General features: G+C 29.5%; 5 protein-coding genes across 5 annotated transcripts, besides 15 other annotated features; 3 read left to right on the top strand and 2 right to left on the bottom strand.

Moving 5' to 3' along the window:
* Window positions 1-1,081: part of a mobile genetic element that runs on past the window's edge.
* TVAGG3_0090970 (protein of unknown function, DUF4107 family) lies at window positions 206-439 on the top strand (the record flags this gene model as incomplete). Its single annotated transcript, XM_001292324.1, has 1 exon — window positions 206-439. One exon carries the CDS (start codon window positions 206-208, stop codon window positions 437-439), a length of 234 nt encoding a protein of 77 aa, XP_001292325.1.
* On the top strand, window positions 598-918 carry TVAGG3_0090960 (uncharacterized protein; the record flags this gene model as incomplete). The annotated part of the gene is made up of 1 exon (XM_051222446.1): window positions 598-918. The coding sequence occupies one exon, from the start codon at window positions 598-600 to the stop codon at window positions 916-918; it is 321 nt and encodes a 106-aa protein (XP_051107432.1).
* Window positions 919-1,081: a terminal%2Cinverted (terminal inverted repeat of Maverick-1B transposon ID:TVAGG3_0090950).
* An 18-nt stretch (window positions 1,082-1,099) lies between these two features.
* Window positions 1,100-5,258: a mobile genetic element.
* TVAGG3_0090940 (MULE transposase domain-containing protein) lies at window positions 1,127-1,696 on the bottom strand (the record flags this gene model as incomplete). Its single annotated transcript, XM_001292325.1, has 1 exon — window positions 1,127-1,696. The coding sequence occupies one exon, from the start codon at window positions 1,694-1,696 to the stop codon at window positions 1,127-1,129; it is 570 nt and encodes a 189-aa protein (XP_001292326.1).
* A 265-nt stretch (window positions 5,259-5,523) lies between the features above and the next one.
* TVAGG3_0090920 (pectin lyase-like family) lies at window positions 5,524-7,183 on the top strand (the record flags this gene model as incomplete). Its single annotated transcript, XM_001300109.1, has 1 exon — window positions 5,608-7,176. One exon carries the CDS (start codon window positions 5,608-5,610, stop codon window positions 7,174-7,176), a length of 1,569 nt encoding a protein of 522 aa, XP_001300110.1.
* Window positions 7,184-7,642: 459 nt separating this feature from the next.
* On the bottom strand, window positions 7,643-10,252 carry TVAGG3_0090910 (biological adhesion protein; the record flags this gene model as incomplete). The annotated part of the gene is made up of 1 exon (XM_001300108.1): window positions 7,694-10,237. The coding sequence occupies one exon, from the start codon at window positions 10,235-10,237 to the stop codon at window positions 7,694-7,696; it is 2,544 nt and encodes an 847-aa protein (XP_001300109.1).
* Window positions 10,253-10,480: 228 nt separating this feature from the next.
* Window positions 10,481-10,521: a mobile genetic element.
* Window positions 10,481-10,521: a terminal%2Cinverted (terminal inverted repeat of MuDR-1/TvPhantom-1 transposon ID:TVAGG3_0090900).
* A 399-nt stretch (window positions 10,522-10,920) lies between these two features.
* Window positions 10,921-10,958: a terminal%2Cinverted (terminal inverted repeat of MuDR-5_TvMULE4 transposon ID:TVAGG3_0090890).
* Window positions 10,921-11,754: a mobile genetic element.
* Window positions 11,717-11,754: a terminal%2Cinverted (terminal inverted repeat of MuDR-5_TvMULE4 transposon ID:TVAGG3_0090890).
* Window positions 11,755-12,140: 386 nt separating this feature from the next.
* Window positions 12,141-12,193: a mobile genetic element.
* Window positions 12,141-12,193: a terminal%2Cinverted (terminal inverted repeat of LTR286 transposon ID:TVAGG3_0090880).
* A 57-nt stretch (window positions 12,194-12,250) lies between these two features.
* Window positions 12,251-13,218: a mobile genetic element.
* Window positions 13,219-13,288: 70 nt separating this feature from the next.
* Window positions 13,289-13,341: a mobile genetic element.
* Window positions 13,289-13,341: a terminal%2Cinverted (terminal inverted repeat of LTR286 transposon ID:TVAGG3_0090860).
* Window positions 13,342-14,145: 804 nt separating this feature from the next.
* Window positions 14,146-14,175: a terminal%2Cinverted (terminal inverted repeat of MuDR-3_TvMULE3 transposon ID:TVAGG3_0090840).
* Window positions 14,146-14,825: part of a mobile genetic element that runs on past the window's edge.

Genomic DNA, 14,825 nt, shown 5'->3' with positions numbered 1-14,825 from the left:
CGCAGTAAATAAAATGAGTGGAGGAAGGGTTTCGAAGACATTAGATGCAAATAAAGGGAAGATTGGAGGCTGGGTTGCAAAGAAGTTAAGATTAAATAAAATAGGGCTCATAAATAAAGCATCCAATTTGGTTGCGACTGAGTCAGAAAATGCTTTAGGAAAGGACGATGAGTTTGCAAAACACGCAAAAGACTTTAATGACCAGATGAAAGGTGAAACAATGCATTTAAATAGAGTCGATGGAACTCTTCCTCCACCAGTAGTTCTTCCGTATGGTCCCTATGGAATGTATGGAAACCCTTACGAAAGACCATTTAACCCATTGACTGGTGGAAGTAACTGGTATCATTACGGCCGAAGAAGAAAGACAGTCAAGTTGGAGACAGATGTGAAGAAAGCAACTAAAAAGAAACCAAGGAAGAGAGTTATAAAACAATGAATTCAACAGGGTGAAAAAAGAGGTGAAAAAACAGGTGAGACCTCACCGCTTCACCTAAATTTATTTTTGCGCTATGTTTTCATACGTGTGAGGGTGGTGATATCATTTATTTTTAAGTTTATTTTTTATTTTTACTGAAAATTTTTATTTGGATGTAAATGACGAAAACTATTGAGATAACAAACTACAACGGTCATGAGTTCAAGAATTTGTTCTTCGTTCCTCGTGAAAATACATTCTATCAGATACGAGGGAGAAAGGGTAAAGTTAGTTTGAGCGTTTATGAAGGAATGAAGAATGGAAAGTTTATACAAGCATACGATACAAACGGTAAACGTGTTTCATTAGCTTTGTCAAAACTTACTAACATTTATTTTGACAGTGACTTTGACCTATATGAAGAAGAAAGTGAGTCAGAAGATTATGAGCTGTTATGTGAAGCACAGCAATGGGAGGAGTTGCAATACTTTTGTAAGTGAGAACGCTTATTTTTACAGTAGTAAGGTGAAGTGGTTGGCGGCTTTATAAATATTTAAGGTTAAGTTGGTGTTGTCGTTTGTGTTGTAAAATATATGTTAACGGTTTTGTAAAGTGTCAAATTCACAAGTATTGCGTACGGAGGAATGCAGTGCCACCGTACACGAGATAACCATACTAACTTTAAAATCTGGATGATTTAATGTTTCATTAAATAATGCCATAATTTTTTTCTCTTTTTTCATTAATAAACTTAGTGATCATTGTATCTTTATCTGTTAGATCGATCGATTTGAGTATATCTGCATCATGAACTGGAATATTTTCGAACAATGAACTCGATTCTATGGAACCATATGGAGAAATCTCGTTCTGAGCCAAAGAAAGATCACTTACGTTGTATTGTTTGATAGAAAAAATTGTTTTCTCAAGTTCTTTTTGAAAGCAGTCAAGAATATAATTTTTGTAGCTATCAGTGATAACGGTTTTTATATGGCGCTCGATCTTCTGGTTATTTTTGATGGCGTTATATTTATCTAATTGGATTTGAGATATCTTCTTAATAGCTTCATAAATGTTTGGATGTTTTAACGAAGAAAATTCTGAATGCATACTCTCGAGGCAATCATTAGTGAATATTGCAGTTGCATTATTATATTGAGATATTAAATTGTAGTGCGGCAACCAAACTTTGTTGAAATAATCAATATAATCTTTGATCGAATCAACTTTATTTTGATTAATTATATGCATTGTAAGTACAAATTCTTCATGAGACATGAATGGAGTAATAGAATATAGCTTAAATAAAGAATTTTGTAAAGTATTGAAATTTTTTGTATAAAGTGCTACAAGTTTCCTGTGTAAAGCTTGTTTGAAATGAAATAGGCATCCAATTATACGGACTTTAGGGAAAATTTGTTGAAGTGCCTCTATCATTCCCTTTTCAAAATCACAATGAATTTGAATTAGCTTTGAAAATTGAATACCCTTGACAGTAAAAATATATTCAAATGCCTTCTTATAAGATTCAAATGTGCGGTTTTTCATGAATATAAATAAAAGTGGTAGATATTGATTTGTTGAAGGTTCACAAATCATAATTGTTAGCATCTGTCCTTTTTGAAAATGTTTTGGTGTAATTTTAAAAGTTCCATCGCAAAATAAATCTGTGGCTTCTTTTGCAAATTGAATTGCCTTCTCAAAACCAAAAAACATCGTCTCACAATTTGCTTGAAAATCATGGCCAATGAAAAACTGCTCGCCATTTATTAAACAAAAATTAGCAATTTCATCGTCTGTAATTTTTTCTCCAACAGAAAATTTTCTGGACTTATTATAAACTTCCCTGACCAATGAATCTTTAATTAATGGGTTTTCATCAGTACCAACAGCAAGTTCTGTCATAAATTTTTTAATCTGCTGAAAAGTGCCGTTGTCTTCAGAAAATTTTGCCATTGCCTTATTGTATATTTCTGTCAGAGTCATTGATTTATGAAGATCATTTTTTTCATTTTGTAACTTTTTAAATTGTCTGCATTCGGGTATATGTTCCTTTTGTAAATCTTCGGAAACTGAACTGTTCTCAATTTTAACTAAATAACGTGCTTGACAAGAATGATCGATGCAACGGTAGTAACGTTCAATATTATTTGAATTAATAATATTTGTATGATCATGCGAATAAAGCATATCTTTGCGAACAATTGTATCAGGATATTTTCCAGTAACTGCGGGAATATTTTAACTGCAATATAACTAAAATATCTTCTGACAGCTTTAGATTCATTTTCGTGGTATTTAATATTAAAATATTGAAGAACTTGTTTGATTATATTCGTTTTTTCATCTCTCGATGTTGATTTTTGGTATTTATCAGATTGTTCCCTGATAAATATTTTATTTTCGTCTGTAAAGTTTGCTCTTTTTTGATTAAATATAGATGATTTTCCCATTAAAAAATGAAATGATGCAAAATTTACGAAAACCGTTCGAAAATTGAATCAAAAATGAAAAGTAATACTTAAATGAGTAATTCTTTGAGATATTGGTCTTAGATTGAATGTAGCGTCATTCTTATATAGAATATATATTCATATCATCGGAAATATGATAAAAAGCATATAATAAATGTCAAAAAAGTGAACAAATAAGCAAAGATATTTTTTAAAAAACAATGAAAAGTAATACTTAAATGAGTAATTCTTTGAGATATTGGTCTTAGATTGAATGTAGCGTCATTCTTATATAGAATATATATTCATATCATCGGAAATATGATAAAAAGCATATAATAAATGTCAAAAAAGTGAACAAATAAGCAAAGATATTTTTTAAAAAACAATGAAAAGTAATACTTAAATGAGTAATTCTTTGAGATATTGGTCTTAGATTGAATGTAGCGTCACAAATTTCACAAATATAATTTACTATACAATTTTATTCATTTTTTTAAAATGGCTGACGACAGTCTGTATCAACTAACTCAACTAGTCAAGCATAATGATTATTCTTCGGATTCATTAAATCAACTTTATCAATGCATAAGTACAATGACAGAAAGATCAATTGGATGCTTGAATTGGGATAAATTTTTCAAAAAAATCACAGTGACTGATGAAGTTCTTTTACATTTTTTAGCATCCGTTTTAAACATTGAAAAAATATCAGAATGTTTCAAGGATTCTATTTTTTATCACAATATTAATCTTGAAAAATTCAGTAATTTAACTGAAACAGAACAACAAACAATTTTAAATTCCTACAAAGCGGATAAGTTTACATATTACATAATGTGCTCACAAATTGTAAAATCAAACTGGAACAATTTATCCCAAACTTTAGTTAATATTGCAAATCAATATTTGCCATTTTTAGATGAAGAAAAGCAAATATATATATTTACTGAAATAACTGGCAATTATCAAAATTTTGAAATTTCAGTTGCAAACTTGTTACTTTTTTATGAAAACAATGAAGAAAAATTAAGCAACTGTTTTAATTTAACATTGTTCCAGCAAATTTATTCCAAAAATGGAATCGAGCAAATGATATTTTTTGCTGCAAATACAATTTGTTGCAATAACACTTCTATCAATTTTTACAATCTCCTTGAAATTGAAGAAATGAATCCATTTGATTTTTTTTATTTCTCAATTCAATATAAAGAGATATTAAATTGCGATGATTTTCCAAAAGTTACAGAAGTAATCACAGGTTTAATCTCAGCTTCAAATATTAATGCTATTATGCGAATTTGCCAAAAAATTTTGGATAAAATTACATTTTATAAATGTAATTATTGCCATATTACCTCAATATGGAATTTTATCACAAATGCAACAATAATTCTTCCTGATGAAGATTTATTAATCAAATTATTAAAATTCATAGAAAAAACAGAAAAAGCAACAGATGAATTATTCGAACCGGAGAATGATTTGGGTTTCTATGAATATTTAAATTCGATTTTCTCAGATATTACATCTGCGAGAAATATGCAATTTCTCTTGGAATTTCTAAATACCCATGAAGATGACTTCACTTATGATCAAACATTGTGAGGTCATTTTTGATCAACAAATTAATTGAAATTCCGATCAAAAAAAAATTCACAAATTGGATCAAAAAAAATCGAATCTCAAGTTAAAAATAAAAAATTTCCACATTTTTATCAAATTTAGATTTTTTTTTTCAAATCATGCGAATTGATTGAATAATTGCATATTTTATCCCATGCATCTAGAAGTATGTGTAATATTTTTGCTTTCATCAAGAAATTGTCGAATTTGATCTTAATTTTTTTTGAAAAATATACTTTTAGAAAAAGAAATAGTGATTGAATAGCTGCCCATGCTGTAAAAGGGTTATTTTTACAAGTAAAAAAAATTGTTATTTTTCGAGCAAGTCGAGGCTTTTTTACCATCTTATTTTTGAAAAATTTACGAAAAATTATATCTGAAAAAACGCTTCATTTTGATATCTTACAATGATAAAATACCAATGTTGCTGGGATATAATAGCTACACCTGGACATCTACTACATTAATGCGTATGACAGGTAAAGTTGATTTCAAAAGTATAGCCTGGAAAGATTACAATAAATCAACGATAATTCAAAAAAATTTCTTATAAGTTAACATAATAAAAATTTAATTTTTATATTGCTTGTATTATACTTAAGTATATAATATATTTAAATCTTAGAATGAAAATTCGGGACGCCCTAGCTATTCAATTTTCCCTTAGGACGCCCATAAACCTCTCAAAAATGTGATGTAAATATCACAATTTTGAGAAATTTACACTAGGACGCCTTAGGACGCCAACCCCCTTTTTTACCTAAGAATTTCATTCAAAAATGGAAAACAATCTTTATTGAGAAGAAGAATAGATAAATAACTTTATCATATAGGTAAAAAAACTAACTTTGAGGATAACATAACATACATTGAGTTTCATTATGTGCTTGTTAACTAAAATCATGGTTTCATTTGATTGTTGTCTATCATTATTTATTGGCATCTAGACAATGCGGTAATATTTCGAATAAATCAAAAGAATAAAGTTTTAAAAACAATTGGATCTGCACACCTATGCAATGGGTATTTTATTGGTATTGGTGTTTCAATTAACAAAATTAACTCCACTCCTGAGTTTCGAAATTGTTGTCTAAAAAAATTTGTTTTATAATGTTGACTCTTTTCCTTTCGCTATCTTTATCTAAAGAAATATATGCAAAAGTGAATGGACTCAACAATTCATTTTGCCATCTACTTGCTCCTTGTGACTTCATTAACGCTGCAAATCAAGTTGCTAAAGGAGATTATATTCATATTTCAGGATCATCAATAGAAGAAGCAGATGATCTTGATAAAATACGCGTTTTATTTAACGTTGCCCTAGGAAGAGGAGCAATTGTTACTTCAAATAATATGACTATTAATGGAACTAACTATCGTGAAAATGGTGTTTCGTTTATTGTCATCCAATCAGCAGCAGAATCGCGATTACATAAGTTTCATTTCACAGGATTCAAGACTTCCATTATGTGCTTTAGAAAAATTGATCAAGGCGTAATTTCTATGTGCATATTTAGTCATAATTACGTTGTAGGAAGTATTGCAATGCTAATGTTCGGTGTTGGAAAATGCAAACTCGATGAATGTTACTTAGCAGAAAATACAGTTACAAATACATCACTAATTGCTATGTTTTCGACACATTTATACTTGAATATGACAATTATCGAAAGAAACTTTGTCAAACATGACTCTCCTCAATCTCTTCTCTACTCAATTAATTCTGTTTGCGAATATACAAATACTACCATCCGAAACAACGCTTCACCATACGCTCCATTGCATCAATTCGAATTTAGATCATGCTTTGGCTTCTGGAATTGCACTTGGGAGAATAATCATCACCAAGAATTATTATTATGCGATGGAACATGCGAATTTAACTTTTCGAACAACTCCGTACAATACAATCAAGGTACTTTCATAAGTACTTCAGCTGGATCTGTTGTAACATTTAATGAATCCGATTTCAGAAATAATTTTTCAGGAGAAAAAGCCATGTTCGACATTCCAGGAAGTAAATTCATTGTATATTCGACAGCAGATTTCAGAAGTAACACGGGCAGAGCATTTATCGATACACGTGGCCTCAAATCAGATATTCAAATACAAAAAGCCAAGTTTTCAGAGAACAGGTTCGATGAATCAGTAATACTAACAGATAGTAATAGTACAATTGACATTTACCAGACTACTTTCTCAGAAAATATGGCAAATCTTGGAACAATTCACGCAAACCAGTCATCTGTCAAGATCCATCACTCGCAGTTCACCAAGAATCATGGAACTGCAATCAATGTAACAGATTCCATCTCTTCAATCGATGCAAATCACTTCACAAGCCCTCTTGGACCTTCTATTACTTCGAATCGAGGAACGACCAATGTAATCTCGAACTTTTTCAGAGGACAAGTGATCGGAGGACACTTAAATATTAATGGAAAACATAGACTTTATGGATTGAAGTTTACTGCTTCAGATTCATTTGCTTTGTCAAGCAAATTGCGAAAGGACTGCTTCATGTGTTCGTACAAGGAAAGAAAGGACACAATTTTCTCTTGGGCAGAGATTGTTGGACCGAAATTACTTATAATTGTTCTTATTATTTTCTTTTACTTCTTATTCCAGACGAAGTTACACAATTACGTCAGGATATTCTTCTTAAAGAAGGATTTGTAAATATTTCTATATATATATACATAATTAGTCAATTTTTTTTAAAAAAAAATGTCAGATAATATTGCTTCGTTTCAAATAATAGTTATTATGCTCATTTAACCATTCAATTTATCAGAATATGGTTCAAACATTTGTATTTGTGATTTTTCATTCTATAATATAGCTATAGTTTGAACCATTTTGTTACATTATGTCAACTTTTCAATGTATATAGTTTTTGTGCCTCTAAGTTAGCAATTCCCACAAAGAAATGTAAATTTGGATAATTATTTTACTTTTCAGTAGAGTTATTTCTGTCTTGGAAAATGGTAAAGATAAAACTAGCTTAAAAGTTCATTCAGGAAGTCAAAATCAAACAATTCAGTTTCCATATACTCATCAATCCTGTTTCTTTATCTAACAAGGAAATTTCTAACCTACAAACAAAGGAACTTTATCAAAATCTTATTTTCTTATGATTAATTGGATAAAAATAACAATAATTTTTACATATAAGAGTTTTGAAATAAAATAACAATTATTGGCAAATCAAATCTAACATTGCAAGAGAATCTGCTAAAGCTGTTGCGCTCTCACTGGGATGGTTCTTTCCTCTAGTCTCATTATGTTCTGATTCATTGACTATTGTTTTTAAGTCATCCTCATCAAGTGATGAAATTTCAGACAAATTTAGAGAATCTGAGAAAGAACTTTCATCTTTTTGTTGAGTACTAACTATTGAAGGCACAGATTTGAGTTCTTGTCTAAGTTTCTTCTTTTCTGTCTCGCTTTCTTGCAGTTTCTTACTTGTTGCATCAAGGGTAACGCGAAGAGAAGTTATTGTCTTTGTGAATGATTGTAATTCATCTTCACATTTCTCTTTGTTACTGTAAACTGCTTGAATATTCTGTTGCAATGTATTAATATCTTGAGCTTGAGCTGCATTCTGTTGCTGCAAACTGTCAATCTTCCTTGTTAAATGGTATATTGATGAACGCAACAAAGTTCCTTCTGTAGATTGTGTTGTATTCTTAGAAAATCTAACGCATTCATCGAAAGAATCAACAATAAATTGTGATATAATCTTAATAGCTATATTGATATCATCAATCTTTTTGATCTTCATCATTAAACGCTGATGTGATTCTCCAATTGATGGAACATAATTTGCAAATTCCTTGAAAGAATCAGCAAATTCAATCAATGATTTCTTGATGTTTTCAATCTCATTTCTTAATCCTTGTATTGTTGTTTGATCCTTAATTGATTGTTTTTGTGTTAGTTCAAGTTGAGACTTGATTTCTGATATTACCATTCCTTTTTCAAGGTCATCCTGGTTATCAAGTAATCTTGATGTTGTGACATTTGAAATTTCGTTTGTTTCAGAAATTTCAGAAATTTCTTCACCATTAAGAAGTTTTGATCTAAGGTTCTTATTAGCATTTGTAAGAGATTTAACTTCATTTTGAAGAGCAGCAATTGTTGATTCTTGATGAGAGAAAGCAATCTTCAAATCATTCAATTCATTCAAGCAAGTACTGTGATCAATTTCTATTTGGTGTCTGCTTTCAATTGCTTTGTCTCTTTCATCAGCAACTGCATCAATTGCTTTCTGTGCTTCTTCTCGAAGTATCGAATTCTCTTGCATGTGAATGTATTTGTCATTTACTTCTTTAAGTTTATCCCTTAGATTTGCTTCTGAACTTACAGAATTATTAAGTTTTTCAACTGTTTGTTTGAGTTCTTCCGTAAGATTCTTGATTGTTGCATCTTTTTCTTCAATATCTTTATTCTTTGTTGTCATTTCCGTCGTGATTCTGTCTATTTCTGCTGTACTTTCGTTCCTTGTATTTTCATTTGCTGCAAGTAAAGCATATGCATTCTTCAGATTTGTAACAGCAGCTTCTTTTGCAACTTCAGCTGCCTTTCTGAGGCGTTTTTCTGCAAGTAATTCTGATTGGAGTGATTGAATCTTCTTGTTGAAATCCTCAATTTGATTTGATTGAGAGTCAATTGTGGATTTAAGTGATGATATTTGGTTATTGAATGTGGTAACTTGAGTTTGAGTTGTATTTTGATTAATTTCTATTGTTTGCTTGAGCTCAGTAATTTGTTGAATATATGTTTGAATTTGAGATTGAAGATTTATAATTGTTGTACTTCCATCTTTAATTGAAGACTTTTGTTGATTGTTTTCTGCTATTCTAGTTGCAATTTCTTGAACATAAGAATTAAATTCTGATTCTTTTTCATATAAGCGCTTGACAAGCAAATCAATTGTTGATTGAGCAGATTCAACGTCGCTTTGAAGCAACTCTACTTCTTTTATTGCATTAACTAGCAACGATTGAGAATCAATTACTTGTTGTTTTTGAGATTCGTTCATCTTTTTGAGTTCATTTATTATTGATTCTTGTTCAGAAATCTTAATTTTCATTGATTTGTTTTCTTTTATAGTATCGTCATTAAGTGATTGACTTAATTCAACTGAAGTACGCATTTCTTCAATTTGCTTAGCATATTTAACTATTTTTCGCTTTAGAAGGCTTATCTCATTTGTGTTTCCTTCTTTTAATGTATTGCTATTGTTAATTAATTGACTTTGTTGAGAATTTATTTGAATTGAACTACGTGATAATTTAATTTGTTCTAATGTAGACTCTGCATCTTTGAGCTTCGATTCTGATGTAGTTAATCTCTTTTTATAACTCATTAATTGCTCAATTAGTTCAGTTCTTGCATTTTTCTGGTTATCAATAATTCTTTCATGATGTCTGATTGTATCTTGTAATTTGATTATTTCGTTTTGATATATTTTCTCCCTCTCTTTATACCTTTGTTTGAGAATTTTGTTCTTCTCTGCCTCTTGAGCTTTGATTTTGGAAATAGTTTCTTCTACTTCCTTTTGTGTTCGATATGATGGTGTTTGATCTGTTACTGTTTTAGATAATGAAACAAATAACGTTTCGCATTGATCCTTGTAATAATTACGTGAAGCTTTTAATGAATCGATTTCTATTGACATTTGATGAATTTTATCAGAAAGAGTTGAATCTGTTTGATATTCATCATGAGAATCCATTAAATTAGTTTTTTTGGAAATCTTTGATTAAAAAGACGTTTAGTTTTTTTCCCCCTCATGAAAATACTTTATTTGCCTGATACAATAATAGAAATATTTTGCAGGTAAGGATGTCGCTTTGGAAAAACAGATATGATAACTTTATCCTATATCCAAACAAGTAATAATTCAGCCATTCGTGTTTATTTGTCTAGAAATAGTAAATACATAATTAAAGTTGGCGATTAATCGGTGGGGGCAATAGTTGGCGTCACGAGGCGTCATGACATAAACTATTCAATTTTGAAAGGAGACCGTTTATTTTCGAGAAGTTTACATTTATTTTTGAGAAGTTTACGGTGTCACGAGAATAAATTTCAGAGGGCTGGCGTCACAAAAAGTGTCAATAAAGATAGAATATAACAGAAAAAATATGTATAGGAATATGATAACAAGATAAATTTAAATGTTTTAAAGAATTTTGTAATGCATGAAAAATAGCGTGACTTCATTTTTGACAGTTTACAAATGTAAAGTGTTGCATCCTTAAAAACTTGGAAATATATACATTCATGAATTATCTTGTATATTAATTGAAAATCCATAAAACCCTAACACTATTTTTTCTTAAAAAAAACTATAAAAATATAAATAAAATTAATCGTTAAATAAAAATATTTGATATTAGAATATTATAGGAAAAAGAGTGGGGGACAAACTCGCCCATTGTCACTTTTTCATTAACCTTAAACTTGTAATTTTCATTATTTTTAATTAACCTTATTTCTTTCCCAATTCCTGATTTATTTTATTCACTTACTATTAAAAGTCACATTTTAATAAAATATAATAATTTATTTATAGCATTTTTTACTATACTGTAATAAAAAATTAATTATAATAAATTAAATGTTTATTAAATCAAATGTTTTCTTTGCAATAATATTTTTAATGTTGAGTAAACAATGTTGGGATCAAGTGTATCATTTTTCAGACCTTTCTGAACAGCTTCAAGCATACTGATGCATTCGACTTTTTTAAATTGTGTCATTTCTTCGAAATCTCTTGTGACTTTTTTGATAACTTTAACACTTCTCTCTGAATCCAGACCTTTAATTTGCAACTTAATCAGGAATGAAGGAACAACACTGGAATATAACTCGATGACAAGTTCATCGAGTCGAAGATTTGGTTGTACACCACTTGTATGTGCCGGATACCATTGTGTCAAATTTTTTCTGAAATTAACTTTAAAAGTACTAAGTAAGATCATGAGATATAGCAATATATGTTTAAACCAACTTATATTTTGGTTGTACACCACTTGTATGTGCCGGATACCATTGTGTCAAATTTTTTCTGAAATTAACTTTAAAAGTACTAAGTAAGATCATTTATTTTTGCATAATATAATGCCAATATGGTTTCTTTTGATTTTATTTCATTTATAAGCAAATCAGATTTACCCAAAAACTCCACTCCATAAGCGTTCATTTGCTAAATTAAAAAGTGACAATGGGCTAGTCTGTCCCTTTCTCATTGGAAAAATAAAAAACTTAATATTTTAAAGAAATACTTAAATACTTGAATGTTTTAACTTTTACATTATCATATAGACTCTCAAATTATTGATTGGAAACGGTTTGAGGGTTATCAATTTAAAAAAAATTGTGAGTTTTTTAGATTTTTGGCAATGAGTTTTAAAAATTTGTGAGTGAGAATGTGTGTTGATGCTTGGCACTTTGAAGGGAAGATGTTCTGGGTTCACAATTATTAATGGGATAAATAAAATGATTATAAATATAATATATTAGAAAATAATTTGCAAAATCTCTCCATTTTTATAAATTTAATAATAGAAGTTGATCTATATAGAAAGAGCGTTTTATCTATTAAGTTTTTGGCTTTTGCCTTCAAATCATTAATATAATTTTTTTCAAAAAAAATGTTTTATTTAAAATAAACAAATTTTATCAAATAACTAGTATTTTTAAATTATCTCTTGAAAAATTGAAAAATTTACAAATTAAAAAATGGAAGACATCTTGGTTCGTCTCGAAAACCCAGAAGATCTTAAAACTTTTCAACTCCCAACCGTTCCCGCCGATCAGGTTCTCAACGTAATTGAAGAAAAATATCAAGAATACATTAATAATCCAAATGTAACTCTCGAAGATACGGCAAAAACACTTTCAATAGGAAAAGAACGTTTGAAAAAAATTTTCGTACTACTCGGCTATCCAATAAAAGAAAGAGGAAGACCAAAGAAAAAAATTTTTGAGGAAGATGTATACAAAGTTTTGGAAATTAAAGCACAATATGACATTGGATACAAAAGGATCAAAGAATCATATTTCGAAAAAGTCGAAAGATTTACATTCAACGATGCTTTCAAAATTTTCAATCAACAACATTTGTTTACATTTCACAGGCATCAGAAAATCGACGAACATCCACATGAATACGTTGCTCAATATGTTAATCAATTGTGGCATACTGATTTGAAATTTCTGAAGGACGATAACGGTAACCTTCAATATTTAATTTCATTTCTTGATGACAGAAGCAGATACATTATTTGCTGGGATGTTTTCGATACAAAAGAAATGAAAAATACTGCCAGAGTATTTCGTCACGCAATTGATTTAGTCAAATTAGTTCCACATGGAATTCTCACAGATAATGGAACAGAATTCATTGGAAAAGATTTTGAAGCGGTTTGCCAAGAATTCAATATAAAACATTTCAAAACTCATCCGTACTCTCCAGAGGAAAATGGAAAAATTGAAAGGAGTTGGGAGACTCTTTTCAAGACAAACCCTGGAGTGAACGTCTTTGAGTTCATCCCCAATGTTGTTTCCCAGTATAATAGGGTATGGAAACACTCCGCATTATTCAAACTCTTTGGGGAGAAATTGACTCCATTTGAGGCCTGGGAAAGAGGCCCCAAATGGACAAAAGATCTCTGCGCTGAACCAGGCTTCGAAAAAAATCTTAGAGATTAACAAATAATTTCAAAAACAAGAAAATTCAAAAAATCACAAAAAGGAAGTTAAGGAATAAACACTTACATTTATTACATTTGGATTTTTTAAAAAATTCAGTATTATTTTTAGAAATAAGATAATATAGTTCTAAATAAAACAAAGAATGTTAAGAATGAAGAAGGAATTAGCGGATGCAGCCGAAGCACGCTCACAAATTACTCTCAATATCCACTCAAATCATACAAAGTTTTATATTTTCATTTTATTGTTTCTTAATAAAGAATTTACTTTAATATTCTTAATTGTTTTCTTTTTTATATTTAATTTTTGATATCTATTTTAAAAAACTTATACAAATTCGGGTCAGCTAATAATTTAATTGAAAAAATAAAAAGAAAACATATAATTTTTAATCCGTCTAATTGAATAAGCAATATTATAAATATTATGTTAAACGGTTAATTTTTTCTAAAAAAAATTATTTCGAATTTCCGAAATTTTTGACATTTTGGCTGAGAACTATGGTCTGCGAGGTACATAGATAGAATCAGTACCTCGCAGACTATAGTTCTCTATATGGCGCCGAAAATTTTTTGGTGAAATGTCGTCGCATTTCACCAAAAATTTTTCGGCGCCATAGGAAGAATTGGAGGGTGTGAGATACTATTACATGCTATAGTACTCACACCCCCAACTCCCAATCAAAATCGCATAAAATTTGCTACTTATCTTCAGATTACCCCCATTATAAATAATCATTGCTATCTCATCGTACTATATTTCCACCCTATTGTATTTAAAAATATAAAATTTTTTGATAATATATTTTTATATCTTGAATTTTCAAACAATATATTCACAGATAATATAATGGGAAATCTATCTCAACTTAGCCTTAAAGTACCAAACTCCTGCTTGCATTCTCACTCACAAATATTAAACGAGTAGGGGTAATTTTAGCTAAAAGTGACACACCCGTGAAGGGTGTGATTACCGATCGGTAATTTCGACAGTTTAAAATTTAAAATTTTTTATGGAACTGTTGCGAGTTTCATAAAGAATTTAAGGAATATAAGCAAAGATTTGAATCAAAATCTTAGACCTAAGCCGCTCGATTCGCTCGCGGCTTCCGCGAATTACAGATCAGCAAAGATTTGAATCAAAATCTTCGAACTAAGCCGATCGCTTCGCTCGCGGCTTTCTTTATTATTTTAAATTTGCATATTTCCATCAAAAGTTCATAAGGTAAAAAATTTCGTTTATATTATTGCAAAATAAAATCTTCATTATCAAAATAATATTAAATGATAATATAATATAATTTATAAACAGCTATTATTTAATAAAGTTTAATTGCCAAGGTTCATCTAATTTTTTGATTTTTAATGTTTTATGAATTTTATTTATCATGTATATATCTAATGAAGATTATATATGTAGAAGATAAGTACCTTAATATGTACTTAAAAATTAATGAAATTTATTTTGAATGTAGAACCGAGCAATTTTCAAATTTTGTGCTTTTTTTGAATTTTCTCGATACCAGATAAGTTGTGTTGGCTAAATAATATATGGATACAATGTGTCTTATAGATGAATATATGCACAAAGTTTAAGAGGCC

The sequence above is a fragment of the Trichomonas vaginalis genome, chromosome IV, assembly GCF_026262505.1.
Source record: "Trichomonas vaginalis G3 chromosome IV, whole genome shotgun sequence".
Classification (NCBI taxonomy): Eukaryota; Parabasalia; order Trichomonadida; family Trichomonadidae; genus Trichomonas; species Trichomonas vaginalis.
The sequence above is the reverse complement of the archived record's forward strand: the minus strand, read 5'-3'. Positions and strand labels throughout refer to the sequence as shown.